This window comes from Puntigrus tetrazona, chromosome 4 (genome assembly GCF_018831695.1).
Source record: "Puntigrus tetrazona isolate hp1 chromosome 4, ASM1883169v1, whole genome shotgun sequence".
In the NCBI taxonomy this organism is placed as follows: Eukaryota; Metazoa; Chordata; class Actinopteri; order Cypriniformes; family Cyprinidae; genus Puntigrus; species Puntigrus tetrazona.
In genome coordinates, this window is record NC_056702.1 from 7,457,268 (window position 1) to 7,477,481 (window position 20,214).

Below are 20,214 nucleotides of genomic sequence, written 5' to 3' on the forward strand. Positions count from 1 at the left end.
TGTTTCCCCAGAGCCCCTTTGGGGATGTCAGTGGGATTTTAAAAAGCAGCTGCTGAGCAAAAAAGGGCTCAACTGCAGGCCCATAACCTCAGTGAAGTGTTTTCTAAGGTGCTATTTGAGAAAAAAAACCAAAAACAATTTAGCAGAAGTACCACAATCGGTAGATGCGCTTGGGAAAATAAACACAAGTTTAAGTCATGTAGCCTAACTCTCCAAAAATGTTATATTTATGAATTAATCATTTGTGGCTTTTTTAAAAAAAAAAAAAAAAACATTGATGATGAAAATATTATTTATTACAATTAATTACATTTCATTTTATTTGTATTTTATTATATCACACAAAAAAGAAAGGTAATCTTTCTTAAAAATCACTAGGTAATTTTTATATATTTTTTTTGCTTGCAGTTTTAAATTTATTTCGCCTTCTGTTATAGGTTTAATAATATTAGTGCATCAATTTAAACATATGTTTCAGTTAAGACTTATACTTATGAAGTTTGATGTAAACTTCATAAGTATAAGTTTATAATATTTCTATATTTAGTAAAGCTTTGCTTTAATTCCTGAAAACAACTTTTAATCGTTTTTAAACTTTAGTTAACAAAAACAACATTGGAAACCAAATTTTTTGATTTAGTTTTAAAGACTTATCCTTTTATCCGTATCCTTTATTGTGGACACTAGGACTACTGAACTCCTCACAGAAACAGGTAAGGTTGGGTCAAGACTAGCTGTCTAAAGTTCACTTATGTAAAAGTCGATTATAAATGATAAACACCTGCAGCACTTCTAGTAAAAACTCTCCCATAAGTGCTCTTTTTGGGGGAATTAGATGTCCACGATGTGGTCATTTAACTGCTTTTCTTGAAGTCAATAAACTCTTATAAAAATGCTAATTTCTCCTGTGCAGAATGTGGTTGACCGCGCAGAATTACACACACAGTGACCACAGCTCTGACGACATTACGAGACGGAGTTTCAAAATAAAAGCTTGGGGCGTCCGTAAAACAAAACAAAATAAAATAAAATAAAATAAAATAAATGCCACAAGTGCTCTATTGATCATAATAACAAATGCAAATGCTTCTGTGCTGTGATAATCAGATATTAAAAATCACAAACGGTCTAAATTAAAACTGTCTATATAAAAGAATGTTACTGTAAACTGTACACAATAACTGCAGATGTTATCATTATCATTCGTTTTAAATATCAGAAGCAATCACAAAAATGTATCTTATTATGTATATATATATATATATATATATATATATATATATATATATATATATATATATATATATATATATATATATATATATATATATATTAAATTAAACTTATTTTCCTTCGAAATGTCCCCGAACTACAAGCCAAGTCTGCTTTATGTTGGAACAATGCACCTCTGCACCTCTTTCCAGGGGGTGTTTCCAGACCTGACCAATCAAATCCACTTACAAACCCATGCGATAAAACCGGCTTCGAAAGAAGAGGCTGCTGCAGAGCGTGAAGGCTGTTGAAGTGTGCAGAGACTAACAACAAGTGCTTTATATTAGGTTTAATAAGTGCTTTATATTAAAGGTCACCATGACATTTGTGACTCTAAGCAATGGAGCTAAAATGCCAATTGTTGGACTGGGAACATGGAGGGTGAGTATTCACTTTTATTTATGTTATGCACTGTACAGTTTCACTCTGGATGGTTTTAATTATTATATAATTATAGCAATTGGGTTTTTTTCTGCCCCTGCTTATTGCGCTTTGCTAATTAAACACTAGAAGTTGTCTTATTAAATGCTTTTCACGTTTTATATTTAATTGTAGATATTATACAAAAATTGCAAGGTATATTAAGATTTAATAGTAAAAATTTTTTTTTTTTTAATTCCTCTAGTCTGCTTCAGGTGAGGTCACAGAGGCTGTAAAGGCAGCTATCCTGGCTGGCTACCACCACATCGATGGGGCCCATGTGTATGAAAATGAGAATGAAGTTGGGGACGGAGTCAATGCCATGATTAACCAAGGAGTGTTGAAGAGAGAGGACCTATTCATAGTCAGCAAGGTAGAAGCACGTAAAAATGTGTGTCTGAAGCACATGACAGGAATCATGGTCTCACAAGGCCAATCATGTGCCTTGCAGTTTCACACAGCATCAAACCATGTCAAAGATCATACGCAAGGCACTTGTATAACATGTATTATTGTGTGTTTAATCCACTGTTACGTCATGCTCTGATTCCTGAAATATAAGTCATGGTTTAACAGTTAAGAATGTAGAAAAATGCTTAACAAATACATTATTTGAAATGCGACATTTTTTTACAGCTGTGGTGCACTTACCATGAGAAACACTTGGTAAGAGGAGCCTGTGAAAAGACTCTAAGCGACCTAAAACTGGACTACGTTGATCTCTACCTAATGCACTTTCCCATGGGCACTAAGGTAGGGCTAATAAGCATATAGGCTGACTAATAATAAAGTAAGAAATGCTGTGCACAATTTATGCTGATCTGTGTATTAAATTCGCCAGCCTGGAAATGAGTTGTTCCCAGTCGATAAGGATGGCCAAGTAATTCCAGACAGCAGTAACTTTCTAGAAACATGGGAGGTAATGAATCTAAAATTTGTGTTGCTCGCATTCGATAGCTGATAGAAGAACAATTGCTGTTTACAATAATGTTAACGTCTTCTCACAAAGGCAATGGAGGAGTTGGTGGATGCTGGGCTGGTCAAGGCCATCGGCGTCTCTAATTTCAACCGCGATCAGATTGAGAGAATCCTGAACAAACCAGGACTCAAGTACAAACCTGCCAACAATCAGGTATTGTGTCGTTTGCGGCAAATCTGAAGTTCGGATTAAGATCGGCGCTAAATATTTCCAATAACCGCTTTTCGCCTCCAGATCGAGTGCCACCCGTATCTGACTCAGGAGAAGCTGATTAACTACTGTCAGTCCAAAGGCATTACAGTCACCGCGTACAGTCCTCTGGGTTCTCCAACCAGACCCTGGTAAGCACCGTCGTTAATTAGTTAACTAACCGTGAGATGGCTATAAATTAGTCCTTTCTTTAGGGCACAGGCAGGTGAACCATCACTGCTAGAGGAACCAAAGATCAAGGCCATTGCAGATAAGCATGGTAAAACCACAGCACAGGTAGGTGTAAAGTTGCTTTTTTTTATTCGTTATGAAACGCTGACTAAGTTCACGTGTTCATCAACTTCGAAGTACAATAACGTAAGCAATGAACTTTCTTGACAGGTCCTAATCCGCTTCCACATGCAGAGGAATGTCGTGGTCATTCCCAAATCCGTAAACCCCAAGAGAATCAAGGAGAACTTTGAGGTGTTTCCTTTTGAATTGAAACAAGCAAACTAGATACACATTAACTTTTAGTAAATGGTTAAAACGTGCTTTTGTCCCTGCAGGTCTTTGATTTCGAGCTGAGTAAAGAGGAGATGAACACCATACTGAGTTTTAATAGAAACTGGAGAGCTTTTATGCTGGAATGGTGAGTCATTATGCAAATTTGCGGTGTACTTTGTATCCATGTGTGTAGTATTAGGCCTCCTGGAATGTTAACTAATTGGCCTCCTTTGCCTTTTTATTGCAGGGCTTCCAAGCATAAGGATTTTCCACTGAATGCAGAATACTAGAACATTAATTAATCCAGTTTCTGACTGCAATGTGAAGTAGATAAGACTCCTGCATTTCTCATCAGGGATAAATGAATTACGTCAGTAATCTCAAAGAAAGATTTGAGGGACTAAATGTAGTTAATCGAAAGTAAAGCTCAAGCGAGCAGTTCAAGACATAAGAAACACATTTAAAACATAAGACAGAGAGCCGTTTGATGCAGAACTTTATTTGGGTTTTTAAACCATACATCAATACAGTAAACAAGAGCTGCTCTTGTGAACCGGAAGTGCTTTTGTTGTCAACTTTGAGAGAAAGGAGCGTGCATTAATTCATTTTTAAAATATACATTCTTAGGACCAAACACTTTCTCATGTTATCTGTCTAATTGTGCAAAGTGTGTAACATTGTTCAAATAAAAATTTTTAAGGCGTCTTTTTTTGTCAGGATACATTTAAAGCAACAGCTTGTAACCGTTAAAGCATGAATTTGAAGTATAATAATAATGATATGGCTTGCTTTAAATTCCAAACCAGCACGTCATATCACAGCAGCACTGTATGGTAGTTTCTCAGTAACCAATTTATAAAGCAAAAGAAGAGAGATTTTCACATTAAATCAATGGCCAAAAATCAGCAATCACGGAAACCAGGGACCCATTTTTCTTAAAACAGGATGTTCTGAGATGTCTTCAATTAATACTCAGCATTAAATGGGTAGTCCTTGTGCTTCACACCCCTGCGGTGACAGAGAAATGCACTGTTAAATAGTGAATCAATTCTAATGTCACAAATTGGTTTCCACGTTTTCTTTGTTTTGTTTTTGCAATCATTACATTTAAATTTAAGCAAAAAACAAAGTATATTAAATGAAAAGGCTCGCTTCATGAGGTCAAAAGGAAGTGATTTTTTTGACAAACAAGAATATCTGCCAATGGGTTGTGAAAAATCTACTTCAAGTAGATGCATCGTGTTTAACAATATTTAGATAAATTTTATTGGAAGGCAAAACAATACTGAAATTATTAATTCATTTTTTGCACATCATGCAACATGTAATGCCATGACTTAATAAATGTAATCAATTTTAATGCTTTTATTAATGTAATTTTCTGCCCGTGAAACATACTCACCACTGCATTGGACAAGCCCTGAAGTTCTTGTTGAAGCCCAAAATGGTCTTCATTTCATCCTGACTCAACTCAAAATCGAAGACCTTTTGGTGTAGGAATAAAAAGTAAAACGATCAATAAACAAATAATTTAGCATAGCAACCCAATTCCAAGACCCTACTGACAACATGACTTCTAAAGATGAACTTACTTGAAAGTTTTCTTGAATGCGCTGAGGCGTGATGGACTTCGGGATGACGATCACGTTCCTCTGAATGTGGAAGCGGATGAGAACCTGTGCACAGATGCCAAATAAACATTGCATACCGTACTGGCCAACAGCAAGCTTTGACATAAGTAGGACGGAGGTCTCCTCACCTGGGCGGTAGTCTTCTTGTGCTTCTCTGCAATGGCCTTGATGTTGGGGTCATCAAGGAGAGAGGGATCTTCGGGTTTAGCCCTAAGTTTGAGAGAAGGTTAACCACAGAAACCAGAAATAAAGTCACCATCTTGAAACTAAACAGCAAATAATAACAAAGCTTCGGTATCTGGGAAAGGCGGCCTAACCAAGGTCTGTCTGGAGAACCCAGAGGACTGTACGCGGTGACTGTGATGCCTTTGGACTGACAGTAGTTAATCAGCTTCTCCTGAGTCAGATACGGGTGGCACTCGATCTGGAAATAAAAATACGGTACAAAAATGGGATAAAACGTGCCGTTTTAAACAAACACGAAACATACAGCAATACCAGTGATAAAATCTCCCTTAATACAAGCACTATGCCTGCAGACTAAAAGTCAAGCAGCATCCTAATGACATTTTAAGCCTATATTCCAGACAGATAACTGCGTCTGTTCTTCACAAGTAGCAGGAAATTAAAGGAGTGAAATTGAATTACACAGTAGCTGTAGGCGAAACGCTGTTCATTAGATAAATATTGACCTTTCTTGGTTCGTCTGCAATTGTCAAAGGAAAGAACACCGATGCCCTTTAAAAAAAGTATATGGTACCGACCTGATTGTTGGCGGGTTTGTACTTGAGACCTGGTTTATTCAGGATGGCTTCAGTTTGTTCTCGATTAAAGTTGGAGATGCCAATGGCCTTGACCAGCCCAGCATCCACCAACTCCTCCATAGCCTGGCAAACATTGCACCACAATTGTAATCAATTAAATACAGCTAAAACAATTGCTGGAATTGCAAACGACGCGAGCAGAAACGTGTAGAACAGATTAACACGCTAAAAAGGAAAGTGAGCGTTTACTTTACACATCAGATCCCTTTCCTCATACCTCCCAGGTGTCCAAAAAACTGCTTTCATCAGCAATGGTTAACCCTTCACTGTCCAGTGGGAACTGATCCGGCCCAGGCTGAAAAGCAATGAAGAATGTATTTCTGAATAGATTTTAGCTGTGATGCATTATTGACCTTTCTAGCTGCGTAGCGTGGATCAACAATAAACACTAGAAATAAATGAAGGCGTTTCGTATGAATTTTAATAGATCACCTTTAAGCCCATTGGCCAGTGAACCAGGTAAAGATCCAGGTAGTCCAGCTTCAGGTCACTTAAAGTCTTCTGGCAAGCTCCTTTCACTAAGGCCTTCTCGTGAAAGGTGCACCAGAGCTGTGAAACAAAATGACACACAATCAATGCGTTTTCCTTCATCGCGGCTACTAAGTCAGCAATTGAGCTTTTTTTCCAGCTGGCCTACCTTGCTGACCACAAACAGCTCTTCTCTTTTAACCACACCGTCTTTTATCATGGCATTAACCCCCTCTCCAACCTCCGTTTCGTTGTTGTAGACGGCGGCGCCGTCGATGTGTCTGTACCCTGCAGCGATGGCTGCCTTCACAGCCTCCGCCACTTTACCTGGAGGAGACTGGAACGAGAACGGCAGGAAAATTTCACCAAAATGGACAGCAATGAATACACTTAAGTGGAAAGGAAACCGAGAAATAGAAATTATTTGTGAAAGGAAAGAAAAAAAGTAGAGAGAAACAAAGGAAATTAAATAAAAATTATAAGGAAAAAGAGAAAACTAATTATTATCAAATATATATATATATTTTTTTTTTAAAGCCTTAAATCTTTTTTTTTTTTTTTTTGTTTGCTTGTGAAATAATTAGTTTGTTTACGGATGTGATTTTCTTTATAACCTTTGTTTTGATTTAACTGAAATGCCGTTGCCCTTGTACACTCTTTGCTCTAAAATTTCTAATAAAAAAAAAAAAAACAAATTGCAGAAAATGGAAGAAAATCTAAATGAAACAAAACCGCTGCACAATGAAACCAGTGTTTTCGTCTCTCTTCCCAATATGATTGTACACTGGAAGAACAGCACTGCTCTTTCTTCTTTAATCGTTTGGTGTAAATTCGCCCCTCAGTATCTCTTCTTATCTATCAAACAAAGGACGTATTGACTGTTATCAGTTAATAGCCAAGCAAAAGGCTGTTAAAGGTAAATTTGCTTGCTTGTGTGGGATATTTTCTACCCTTTGTGAATATATATTACTGATGTTTTATTTTTTTATATTATTATTATAATATTTTTTATTATTTATTCACTGTCACTGTTATTATTTATTCACAGAAATGATGATCTGCTGTATCAGGAACTCTTTGAACAACATGAGGGCACCAAATGGTGCTTAAGAGGTATGGGCCTCTTGATTGGATAAGAGGGTGTTGTTTCACCAGTTAATTTGACTACTAAACAAATGGAGTGGTACAAGATGTCTGATACAGCAGCACCACACATTTCTCTTGCACTGAGTCCTAATCATGAGGCTAGGGAACTAGGAAGTATGACAAAACGACTATTAGCTAGTACTGATTGGGAACCAACCAATATTTATTGCATGTATTTTTCACCATCACAACAGGCATACAAATACAGCCATTACACAAATGACACTGGCACAATGACACACACGTGGGTCGACCGCTGTCACGGAAGGGAGAAAACAGATGGTGAAGGTGTAAGTGAATTGATTGAATCAATGCCAAAAGACCTTTGGTCTGCAGGTCCAACGGACGTTGGATTTTGTGATATTACTCCAGTCTCTTTCTCTCTGAAAACTGATGAAGCTGTTTGGGTCCCACAATACAGAAACAAGCCAGAGGCAGAACAGGGGGTAGCATCAACTGTAGAAGGATTACTTAAATCTGGGGTACTGATCGAACATGACTCTGAATGGAACACACCCATTTTTCCGGTCCCTAAGCCGATAAATATTGTATAGTACATGATTTAAGGAAGATAAATTCCTTAGTTTCAACACCTACAGTAGCAGTACCTAATCCTTACACTGCCCTGTCAAACCTAACACCTCTACAGAAATGGTTTACATGTATAGATTTAGCGAATGCTTTTTTCTGTATTCCTATTGCTGAGGAATGCAAAGACTGTTTAGCCTTCACTTATCGTGGTCAACAGTATTCATACAACCGTTTGCCGCAGGGCTTCATTTTATCACCAGGCATTTTTAATCAGGTTTTGAAACAAATACTGCAGCCGTGTGAAATGCCAGAAGACACAATACTGATTCAATATGTAGATGATCTACTGATTGCAGCTACAACACCACAAGATTGTATGATGACGGAGGTTTCCTTCAGCTTTATTATATAATTTCTATACATTTATGAGTTAACTACATGTTACTTTTGTGCCATTCTTAAACATAATGGTGTCTGCTGCTAGAAGATTGCGTGCGAAGGCAGTGGGGTCTGCAAAACATAAATCAACTGGTAAGTTCAATAAGGTCAGAAGTCACCAAGTTCTCATAGAAAAAAAACATAAATAAGGAGAGCCACATGTTAAACACACACACACACACAGACCCTATAGAATTGGCAAGGGACAGAAACAAAAACCCTAAAATTGAACGCAGATGTTCTTACCAAAGACTGAAGGTATGTGGGGTGGGACGCTAGCAAGGGTTTAAAACGGGGAGACAGAGACCAAGAGTGGAGAGGCTGACTGCGGCTATCTCAGACTGGTCAATAAAGTTTTCCTGACACCTAAAATCCTGCTGTACGAGTCTCTTTGCTTGAGAAGTGACTTCGCCTCCAGATCAACAATAACTTTCCACATCAATGACAGCCACAAAAGTAGTACTGATAAAACTACACACAGCTGGATTCAAGGTCAGTAAAGACAAACTGCAACCGTGTCGTCCTACAGTCAGTTTTCTGGGCAGATTAGTGACTGCAGAAGTTCACACCGTACAGACATATTAAACCATACAAGACCGATCACTGTGAAAGACATGCTTTCTTTCCTAGGGTTGACAGGTTTCAGCAGACAATACATTCCAATGTATGTAGCTTTAACTATGCCATTACGACAGCTTGTTAAGGAAGCTGGCATGAGTAATCTGACTACTACCCTCAGCTGGACAGCTGAGGCAGAAAAAGCATTCATTGAATTAAAAATGCAACCGTCACATGCCTCCCATTTAAACTGCCCTGACTACACTTTACCATTTTTCTTGGATGTTTCAGAGACGAAGACAAGTGCACATGGCGTGCTATTTCAGAAAGATAAAGGACAGAGGAAGGTTCTAATGTATGCCAGCGTATTGCTGGATCAGATCCTTGCTCACGCTTCGTGGCTGGTCTGGCAAAGACAATTGACAAAACATCACATGTTGTTATGGCCCATCCACTGACTATTTTAACCACACACTCTGTTATGTCATTTGTGAATAGTAATTCATTTACCTTTTCACCACTGAGACAAAGACGTCTGGCCAAAGTTTTAGACGCCCCAAACCTGACGTTTACACACAAAGGAATTAATATGGCTGACCTTGTGACTGATGGTATACCACATGACTGTGCTCCGCTGACTGATGTAGCTTCAAAAGCTAGGGCTGACCTGTCTGCGACGCGGCTATTAGATGAAGATGTTATGACATTGTTTACTGATGGTTGTTGCTTCAGGGATGAAGTAGGAGAGCTGAAGTCTGGATTTGCAGTAGTTCAAGAAGTTGATGGTAGGTTTAGCACAGTGAAGGCAGGAAGGATGACAGGAAAGCAGTCTGCTCAGAGAGCTGAATTGTTGGCAATGATAGAGGCCCTGCGCTTCGCAGAGGGACAGAAGGTTAACATTTACAGCGACTCTGCATATGTTGTTACTGCCATACACATTGAACTTCCCATGTGGAAGAGAATTGACTATATCACTGCTACGGGACGTCCCATCGCGCATGCTAAAATAGCAGAACAGCTGTCAGAGGCATTGGTCATGCCTGCTGCAGTAGCTGTAATGAAACGTCAAGGTCATGCAACTTCTAACACATTCATTTCGTTAGGAAATGCAGCAGCTGATGAAGCGGCAAAAAAGGCAGCTGGATATCTGCCAAGTCAATGCCTAATGATGTCACAGCGTCAGCTGTCTGATTTGTTTCCTAATTTATCCAGACCTTATATCATTGAACAACAACACCTAGCTAGCCCATCAGAAAAGACTCAATGGTTAAACAAAGGAGCTATTAAGGCACATGATGGTTTGTGGACGTCACCAGATGGTCGTCCTGTGTTATCCTCATCATTAGCTGTTTCTGTTTTGACCCAAATTCATAGTCCATCTCGCTGTGGAGACAAACAAATGTCTCATGCATTACAATCCTGGTGGCACCCTTTCATGCCACATTTGATTTCACACCATATTGTTTCATGTGAAGTTTGTCAAGAACACAACATTAAGCCTTCAATGCGCCCATCAGCTGGTCATTTTCCACTGGCTAGTGGACCAGGTGATGAGGTAGTCATTGATTTTACTGATATGATAAGACAGAGTAAATGGTAAGAGGTACCTGTTGGTCATGGCAGACACCTACACTGGATGGCCAGAAGCATTTCCTGTGGGGAAGGAAGACAGCACCGCTGTAATAAAATGTTTGATAAATCATTATATACCCCATTATGGTTTTCCGAGACGGATTAGGTCTGACAATGGAAGTCATTTTAAAAATGTGCACTTAAGAACTGTAGAAAAACAGCCTTAGGCTTGACTTTCATTTGGTGCTGTGTTCCCCAATCACAAGGAAAAGTCGAACGTATGAATCTAACCCTGAAACACAAGCTTGCTAAAATATGTGCGCAACTTAAGATTAACTGGCTGTCTGCTTTACCACTGGCACTAATGTCTGTCCGACCTTCTGTTAACAGGGTTACGGGTTTTACACCTTTTGAACTTATGACAGGTCGATCATTTCCTGGACCAGCAACGGCTCTGTGTGTGGAGCCGATTGAACCTTTGACACATAACGTGTATTTTGACAAACTAACTGCCTTGATTAACTGTTTTTCTACTCAGGTTTCAGCATCACGCACCGACAGTGCTGAGCGAACTGCTCAACCTAGGCCGACAGAGTGGGTGAGACTTCGTCTATTTAGGAGAAAGTGGAAGGAGCCTACGTGGTCTACTCCGCTGAAAGTCACTGCTAGAACTTCGCACTGTGTTCGCCTAGCTGGCATGTGCAGCCTGTGACCCACCTGAGAGATCACTGAAAGATACCAGATTGGCCCTGACAAGTCAGGACCAAGAGAGGGATATTGATACTGGTAACACAAAAACATTGCACACACCAACAGCAGTACAAGCATTACAGATTATCCACACAACAGGTGATTTATTCACAGCTCCTGAAGGAGAACCGTTGGCCCATTGTGTGAGTGCTGACTGTGCATACGGAGCAGGTATTGCAAATCAGTTCAAAGAACGATATGGGACATACAAAGTAAGAATCCAAAATAAAAAACCTGGCGAGTGTGCAGTGACCAGAGAAGAAGATAGAACTGTTTTCCATCTAAATCACAAAACAAGTTGCTACTGAATTACCAACAAGTATGGTATTTGTGCAAGCAACATATTGTGCAAAAGAATGTTAGTTTAACAGGGAACTGTCAGCTAACATCCCTGGCCTATGTCTGCGTGCAGAGGAGTGATAAGCATGCTGCATGCTTGGGAGTTGAGAGGGTCAGGGGTCATGTATGTCTCTCTTCAGGTCCTATAGGTCACAGATGGAATGAGGGGGTCAGCTTTCCTGAAAAGAGGATACAACACCGAATGGGCAACGGAGTCAGATAGCTCGAGGGGGTGTGAACTGAAGAGAGACGACGATAAATATTGAGAACTGCTGGAGTGTGGACACACTCTCTTGTGTGAATGAACTCAGCAGCTGATGTTTGTATCATATGCATCTGTCAAATAAATGATTTGGAATATAAAGTTACGTCTCCTCTTCGATAAAAGAATGCGCATGGATTGCAGAAAATAATTAGTACAACACCGCTTTCCCTGGACACGGACGTTCATATTTTGAGGATTGCTCAATAGTTTATCTGCCATCATCACAAATCGTTAAATTACATAACTTTTCTTAACCGTCTTTGCGACTTCTCTCGTCTGAACAACGCCCCTTAAGTCTCCCTTCGCACTTTTTGCGAACTCGTTATTTCTGTGCAACTTAAACAGTGCTTTTTCTATTATATTTCACTTTCGCGTGCACTTAAAATAAAACTTCTTGGCATGAATTCCGCACGCAACGTGGCAGCTAAATTAACGCACTTATGTAATGCGTCGAGATCGCTAATAAAAGTTACTAGACCTTACCTTCCATGTGCCCAGTCCGACGATGGGCATATCTGCTCCGGTACTCAGCTTTAAGGACGTTGCCATGGTGAAAGATTAAGCATTAGCTATTTCGACAGACCAGCTCCAAGCTCAGCAGCAGCCCGCGAGGTGAACGAGTGCGGCTCACAGGTGCAGCTCTGGATCGATTGCTCTCGTCTGGAAATTAGTATCGACGCAGCGACGTAAGCTGGCGTCACCGGCGTCGAGCGTAATATTACGGCGCGTAACTATTTGTATTTGAAATGAAACGTTTGCACGTAAAACTCAATATTTATTTATTTACAATAACATTAGAGTACAGAAGAGGCATGGCTCCAGTGAACGAGTTTCATAAAACAAGTTTACCTAAATAAACCAGGCTTATTTCAGTTAAACCGACTTATTATCAGTGGCTTATTTGGTCAAATAAGTTTTCCCACAAAAACAATGTAAAGAAAAAAATATAAAAAAGGCAATGTCTTTTGTTTACTGTTTGGCCAATGATATATCATTTTAACAGCGACACTCGACTTATAAATATGTGATGCATAATTTTTTCTTATTTAGACGTACACAAATTTTGGCATCAGGAAATAAAGGCTGACGGGTAGAAAGGGGACACACAATAAAGGACAAATAAATAGGCTAGATAAGGTCTGGGTTCATCCCGTTACGTATTTTTTTTCTGAAGTGTATCCTCTCATCCCTATTCCACAGTCCTCCTCGTTGGCTGGATTGATTTGTCCCTCAGCTTCTCTCTCGTCCTCCTCATCCTCTTCCTCCTCGTCTTCCTCCTCCTCCCCTTCCTCACCCTGCGCTGGCCCTCGACCGATCTTAGGACCTTTGCAGATTTTGAGGTGGCGCGTGAGGTGGTATTTAGTGAGAAAGCCCTTGTTGCACTTTTCACAGATGAAGTCCCGCTTCCCGTCGTGAGAGTTCAGGTGTTTTTTGAGATGGTCGGTCTTCAAGAACTGTTTGTTACACTTTGGACAAGTTATCTGACGGTCTCTGGAATAAAGAAACGAAAGGTGGGGATTAAAACACGAAAGAAAATTATGTTAAAAAAAGAATTATGAATATGCAATATTTATAATGTTTGCATGACTCCACATATCTATAAATCTTATTTTCAAATAGTTTTTTTTTTTTTTTCACAAAAAGTAAAATATTTGGAGAACGTGCTTTTAAAATAAACATGCAAAAACATACATGTAGAAAGAAAAAAAATATTACGATATTTTTATATTATTAACAGCTGGGCAACAATTAATTGCATCTAAAATATAAGGTTTCCGTATATATATATTTAAGTGTACTGTGTATATTTATTATGTACATATAAAGACACACACATACAGTATATATAAAACAATATTCATATTTATATTCAGATAATTTATATTATATATATATATATATATATAAATATATATATATATATATATATATATATATATATATATATATATATATATATATATATATATATTTTATATATATATATATATATAAACATAACATGTTTTTCTAAAATAAACATGTATGTGCATTTACATATACATAATAAATATAGACAGTGCACACATATGTATTTTGTAAAAAATTATAATAATAAAATCACGGTTAATTAGTTGCCCAGCACTGATTATTAGTTCTATATTATATTACATGTTAAAACATTTATTGGTATATAATTCAATAATAAATTTTAAAAATAACATTAATAATATATATTTATAATGTCAGACTGTATTAATATTTGAATCAATAATATTTAAATGATGATTTAAATATAATAATACATATTATTAATTGACACATTTTTAGGTAATATAAAGTATGAAATATAGCCTTACAGTGAATGTGAATACATGTGCTGTTTGAGATCTTGCTTCCTCACAAACATCTTGTCACAATGATCACATTTAATGTTCTTGGCACCAGTGTGTATAACCATGTGAGATTCCACATGTGCTTTCTGAGTAAAAGATTTCCCACATACTGTGCACCTAAAGTTCTTCTGGCCTGCAGAAAACAAACAAACAAATATGTTTCACGAGCAGAGCAGCAATGATGACAACAAATTTTTCTGGCCAATAATAAAATCATTTAACTTTAAACAAATGATCTGAATTAATAAACCACTTTGTTTCTATAATGCATTTCAAAGTAGCATCAGATGTAATTTTATCCATCAGGATTAGATGTTTTTTATGTTATTAAATCATTAAAAAAGCACCTTGTTATTACATCAAAATGGCTCTACATGCACAACTGCGAAGCTATAAAATGCAATTCTCAAATGCAACGACCTAGACGCGTGCATCTACCTGTGTGGATTCTCAGGTGTTTCCTGAGATTGCTGGGATCGCTAAAGGCTTTGCTGCAGTAGCTACACTTGTGTGGTCTCATGCCCATGTGCCCCATGAAATGCACGTTCAGCTTGGTCGACGTAGTGAACGCTCGAGTGCACATGCTGCATTTGAACTTCCTCTCGCGACCGTGCCCGTTACTGCCGCCGCTGCTGCTGGAGTGCTCGTTCACATCCGAGTGGCACTGCCACTGCGGCGAGGAGGCGGACTGGGACGACTCGTTGGTCACCTTCTCCTGGGACCGGGACTGGTTGTGTGCAGCGTGAGCAGGGTGGTCCTGGGAGGGGCTGTGACTTTGGGCGTGGCTGCTCAGGTGCGACTTGAACTCTGTGAAAGAGCCACATTCTTTGCCGCAATGACAAATCTGTCCCTCCGGCACTCTGGGAACACCTGATGAGACAGGAATTAGTAGATCTTTTCCTCTACATTGCAAGGATTAGTTCATTTTCAAATTTCATATTTCCTGATGATTGACTCACCCCTGTGTCGTCCGTTTATGCACTTCTTTCTTCAGTTGAAAACAAATTCAAGTTTTTGATGAAAACGTTCAAGGGTTTAAATCCACGTAAGGACTTCGATGCACCCCAAATGGTTGAAGGTCAAAAATTACAGCTTCAGTAAACTATAAACAAGGTTTTTTAATATTAAAACGTCCACTAAATGACATGTGAATATGTGTCCCTGAACATTCAACAACTTTCAACCTTCACATCTGTAAACACTGACTCGGCACTTTCGCCTACGTCAAGCGTAACCTTTTCAACGTAATGGCGTATTACGTGCATCGCAGAATGCATAAATAACATCATTTATAGCCCTTTGAAGCTGCACTGAAAATTTAATTTTGACCTTCAACAGTTTGGAGTCCATTGTATGGATTTAAATTCTGGAATATTTTCATCAAAAATCTTTTGGACTGAAGAAAAAAATACACGAACATCTCCGATGACTCAAGGGGCGAGTAAACTATCAGGAAATTTTATTTTGAAAGTGAACTGATCCTTTCACTTCTTTTAGGCTGAAGCAGAGGAAGTCCCACCTAGCTGTCTGGTGTAGTCCCTGCTGTAGTAAAACAACAGCTCCTGATCCGGCAGAATCTCTCTGGACGTGCAGAAGTACAGCTTCCCGTTGTCAATATATGCCACGAGATTCTGTTCCTCTGTGGTTCTGCGAACAGAGTTGATTTTAGCTTTCAACTACCCGATTGTTTTGATTCAATATTGAGCTTCCTGAAATAACTGATGTGAACTTTTTTTAAGGATGTGGTTACCTTGCTTTCCGTACGAACATCATCCAGTTGCATTCATGCTCATCTGTCGTCACGATACAGAACTCTTGGATGTCGTTATGGAACATCTGCATTAGATTCAATGCACAGTGTATATTAAAGCCATTCTTAGGATAACAACATGACATGTGAATGTAATAGCAGATAAAATTATGCAGATGATGCCATTTTGTAGCATTCACTACCTTGCAAATGTTTGGGCTCGGTAAAACTTTTTACACTATTGAGCCTTTTGTGATCACCAATGATTTTTTCAAATGCAGTGAAGACAATATTATTGCTACTATTCTATTTTAATGTAAAATTCCTGTGAATTTTCAGCAGATCCAGTTTTCAGTGTCACATGGTCATTCAGGAATCATTCTAATATTCCGATTTGGTTTTCAAGAAACATTTAAACTGCATTTTTTTGTGGAAACTGATTTTTTCAGGACTAACAATATCATTTATATGAAATTGATTTTTTTTTTTTTCGCAACATAACTATCTTTACTGTCACTTTCTATTAATTTAACGCATCCTTGCTGAATAATCATATTAATGTCATTAAAAAATAATAAGAATAATACTGATCCCAAACTTTTGAACAGAAGCGTGCAACTGTTTGGCCAATTCACTTATATTTAAAAATGTGGCATGCACCTTCCATATTTGAGGAGTATCCTTATCAGACCAGTCTGTAAGCTCTACACTGCTACAGTGCTGTCCGACCATCGGCCCAAAGCAGGTCCTGGAGGGTATGGTCTCTCTAGCAAAAACACCTGAAGGAAACCAAAAACAAAATGCATCATAAATTAAACAAAATGCAAAAAAATTTTTTTAAAGCAAATGGATATCTCATTGACTGCAATTAACGAGCTAATTCGTGACGCCAAATGCTGGTTACACTTTACTTTAAGCTGACTTTGTTACAGTGTAATTAAACATTTAATTACTAAGCGACGTTAATTAACAACACACACTTACTATAATGTCGGTTTGGTTTGGTTGCATGTAATTATGCTGTTATTAATAAAGTAAGTACATTTTGCAGGTGTAACAAGAAGACCGTAAACTAAACTGTTAACTGAAAAACTTTTCAATAATGAAAAGTAGTCAATTATTTCTGGGGAAATTTTACTAGCTATAAGTTATTATTATTAGCTAGATTCATAATTTATTGGTTGCATGTAGATTGCATGATCACTTCATATTGAATATACTGAGAGTATAATTATATAAATACGTTCTAGGCAATAGTACTTAACATCATGTACTTATTAGAGTTTAGGGCTATTTTTTGTAGTCTTTTGCCTAATTTACTGTTATTAATTAACTACTGTAACATTTATTATAATAACACCACACAATAGAGAACTGAATGAGAATTGTACACAAAGTATGTACCAATGGGCTCATCAGCTACAGAAATGCGAAGGCAGAGGGGGCGGGGCAGAGAGAGGCGGGCTCTGCTCTGAATGGGCGTGTCTGGGATGAAAGTGACAGGTCCATGCTCAGGGCAGTCCGACGGATATGACCGCTCACATAAAGTGCACCCTAAAAAAACACAATAAAACATGAAATTGACCTAAAACACATTCCACTACTCGATACTGTCTTACAAAAACGTACATATGTTGAAGGCAGTGGCCATGTTTTCCTTATTAGATGTTGAGTCTTCTAGCTGTAAGGTAGAGTTCACTAGCACCAGACTGTTGTCCGGCCCAAGAGACACTTCTGCGGTGATGGGTGACACATTAACAGGCTCGAGTCCCATTCCTGTAGGTCCATGCAGAGATACCGATTCTAGTTGAGCTTGAGGTGGCATGGCCCCCGTGAGCACCACACTAACCACCCCGGAGTTCAGCTCTCCGGTGGAGTGCAAGGCTTCACTCAGCGTCCCTGGTCCGCCCGCTCCTGTAGTGTTGGACCCTACTCTGCCGCCCATGTGCTCCTGCTCCATCACCACCGGAAGCTCCAGCCCCGCTCCGTGGAGGGGCATCACACCTCCTGAGGAGTCCACACCGGCCAAACCCTCATGAGGCTGAGGCCTGGTGCCCATCTGCTGCTGCGTCTCCGCCACCACGACACCTTCCATGGTAGCCAGGTCCTCTTCCATTCCATCGGGAGACATAGGACTACTTACACGAGACTCCATGGTTAGTCCTGTGGCATCTAGCTGAACCTCGTGAGAGCCTCCTTGGTGGAGATCAGCCTGGCCTCCGACCTGTCTTGTGTCTAGGGTTACCAGGCCTTGTTCTAGAGGGCCGCCGGGGCCGCTGTATGGGTCTAAACCAGAGGGGTTGTTGTTGGACACTGAAAGAGTCCCATCCATGTTAAGGCTGCTGGGATGAATGTATTGGGGAGGGGGACGATCTGCCAGATATGACAGAATACCTAAAGAGATTAAAAAAAGCCAGAATTAATTCATCCGATACATTAATATAAACAGGTCTACAGCCCCCTGGGGTTCCATGAAGGTATTGCATGGGGTCAGGTAACTAATAGATATTTAATAATGTATTTTAAATAAGCTTAATTTGCTCTTACGCTTCATTAAAATGCATTTTGTCAGAAATAAAATATTTCATGTGATATATTACTTTTGACAATATACATTTGCTTTACAGTAAATTAAGCATATAAAACATTTCTTTTATTTATAGAATTTCCAAAATACATTTTTTTATTTTTAAAAATGTGTTTAAATGTGCTCAGTTTGCTATAATGAAATGTGTTGAAATAATATAGTCTAAGCAATGGGTGCTCAATCCCCTGGTCTAAGTCATATATATTTGCCTACAAAAATTCATTTGCTCAAACGCGTTATATGAAACTTTTTTCAGCAAAAATAAAATATATTATACAATATATTATTTCTGCCAACAAGAGGTTAAGATGAATCTATAAAGAATATTAAGCACATTTTTATTTCTTTTTAATCTTGAATGATTAAACAAACATGCATTTCTCTCTGTTTGACACTATGTCAAAATTAATCCAGTTTCCTTGCAAAAGACTGTAAAGATATGTTGTTGTCTATTAATAATCCCTAGGTTTAAAAAGATTAAAGTGCACCTTAACATTTTTCAGTAACATCACCTGGAAGGATATGTCTGAAGTAGCTGCTCTCTATGTGTGGGTATGGAGGAGGTGGTAATGTATAATTTCTCTCCGGAAGGCCACACATAACACCTCTGTCCCCTAAAGGACCCATGGGTAACATCAGGGACAGTGCAGAAGGAAGAGGCCCAAGTGACGGACCCAAGCTGGGTATAGCTACTGGCATGCCTGAAATAAAGTTGATGTGTTACTTCTCTCTCTATATGCACGCACACACAGACACACAGACACACACACACACATCTAAGTGGCATTTGATTCCTGACCTGAAGTGGTGATAGGATTGTGCGTTGGGGATGTGGGGAGGCCAAGGTGACTTGCACTCACAGGCGGCACGCTGAGCTGGTCCATGCCAACTGGGCTGAGGTTCATGTCATTCATGCTATACAAAAGAAAGATATTGAGTTTAAATGACAAATCATATACCATAGGGCTTGAAAAGTGAATAAACTACATGTTTGTTTACCTGACAGCACAGATCACTTAAGGCATTGGTGTGATGGATGCTTTCTAGGATCTAGAATAGAGAAGGATTCGTCTTTTTGGGAATTACAACATTTAGTTTAGATCACAAATCTCCATCATCAGCCTCTTTAAGAGAAACTGTATAGTCACTCTGGCAACTTGACAAGCTTTATCACTAAACCGCTAACGAAATACTAATATTTAATACTAAATACAAATAGCTATATAATATATATATGTATATATATATATATATATATATATATATATATATATATATATATATATATATATATATATATATATATGTATGTGACCGCACTTCGACCAGACAGAGCCAGAAAAGCTGCCTACTGAGTTTAACCAGTTAACTAGCCTAAAATAAATGCAGTAACAGAAGGCGTTAATTGTAATGTATACATACATATTACTTTCAAGTGAAACAAACAATTCACCTACTATAAAGAGCAAATATTAATCCTTCCGTGGAAGATGAAAACAATAACATGGCTAAAGGCAAACCGTGTATGACTCAAGGTGGGGTTATGTTTCAAAATAAGAGTCGTTATAGACACGATGCCATACTGATTTGGTTATTGATTTACGTATGTATTT

General features: G+C 38.6%; 3 protein-coding genes across 5 annotated transcripts; 1 reads left to right on the forward strand and 2 right to left on the reverse strand.

The window, feature by feature from the left end:
* The first annotated feature begins 1,481 nt into the window (after window positions 1-1,481).
* Window positions 1,482-4,063, forward strand: akr1b1.1 (aldo-keto reductase family 1, member B1 (aldose reductase), tandem duplicate 1). The gene is made up of 10 exons (XM_043237542.1): window positions 1,482-1,653; window positions 1,898-2,065; window positions 2,329-2,445; window positions 2,534-2,611; window positions 2,702-2,824; window positions 2,906-3,012; window positions 3,076-3,157; window positions 3,263-3,346; window positions 3,430-3,512; window positions 3,615-4,063. The coding sequence occupies exons 1-10, from the start codon at window positions 1,591-1,593 to the stop codon at window positions 3,655-3,657; spliced, it is 948 nt and encodes a 315-aa protein (XP_043093477.1). The 5' UTR covers window positions 1,482-1,590; the 3' UTR covers window positions 3,658-4,063.
* Window positions 3,847-12,546, reverse strand: akr1b1.2 (aldo-keto reductase family 1, member B1 (aldose reductase), tandem duplicate 2). 2 transcript variants are annotated; one of them, XM_043237541.1, is made up of 11 exons: window positions 12,373-12,499; window positions 10,571-10,616; window positions 6,460-6,627; window positions 6,255-6,371; window positions 6,040-6,117; window positions 5,763-5,885; window positions 5,316-5,422; window positions 5,127-5,208; window positions 4,960-5,043; window positions 4,770-4,852; window positions 3,847-4,375 (listed from the first exon to the last, which is right to left on the reverse strand). In XM_043237541.1, exons 3-11 carry the CDS (start codon window positions 6,508-6,510, stop codon window positions 4,333-4,335), a joined length of 768 nt encoding a protein of 255 aa, XP_043093476.1. In that variant the 5' UTR covers window positions 6,511-6,627; window positions 10,571-10,616; window positions 12,373-12,499; the 3' UTR covers window positions 3,847-4,332. The 2 variants fall into 2 exon arrangements, with proteins under 2 accessions (XP_043093476.1, XP_043093474.1); XM_043237539.1 differs by lacking the exon at window positions 10,571-10,616 and having other exon boundaries at window positions 12,373-12,546.
* Window positions 12,547-12,651: 105 nt separating this feature from the next.
* On the reverse strand, window positions 12,652-20,140 carry prdm4 (PR domain containing 4). 2 transcript variants are annotated; one of them, XM_043237972.1, is made up of 12 exons: window positions 20,059-20,140; window positions 19,601-19,651; window positions 19,401-19,516; window positions 19,114-19,302; window positions 17,644-18,408; window positions 17,419-17,568; window positions 16,675-16,793; window positions 16,015-16,100; window positions 15,784-15,911; window positions 14,703-15,134; window positions 14,229-14,397; window positions 12,652-13,380 (listed from the first exon to the last, which is right to left on the reverse strand). In XM_043237972.1, exons 3-12 carry the CDS (start codon window positions 19,513-19,515, stop codon window positions 13,035-13,037), a joined length of 2,499 nt encoding a protein of 832 aa, XP_043093907.1. In that variant the 5' UTR covers window position 19,516; window positions 19,601-19,651; window positions 20,059-20,140; the 3' UTR covers window positions 12,652-13,034. The 2 variants fall into 2 exon arrangements, with proteins under 2 accessions (XP_043093907.1, XP_043093906.1); XM_043237971.1 differs by having other exon boundaries at window positions 20,024-20,137.
* Window positions 20,141-20,214: the final 74 nt, after the last annotated feature.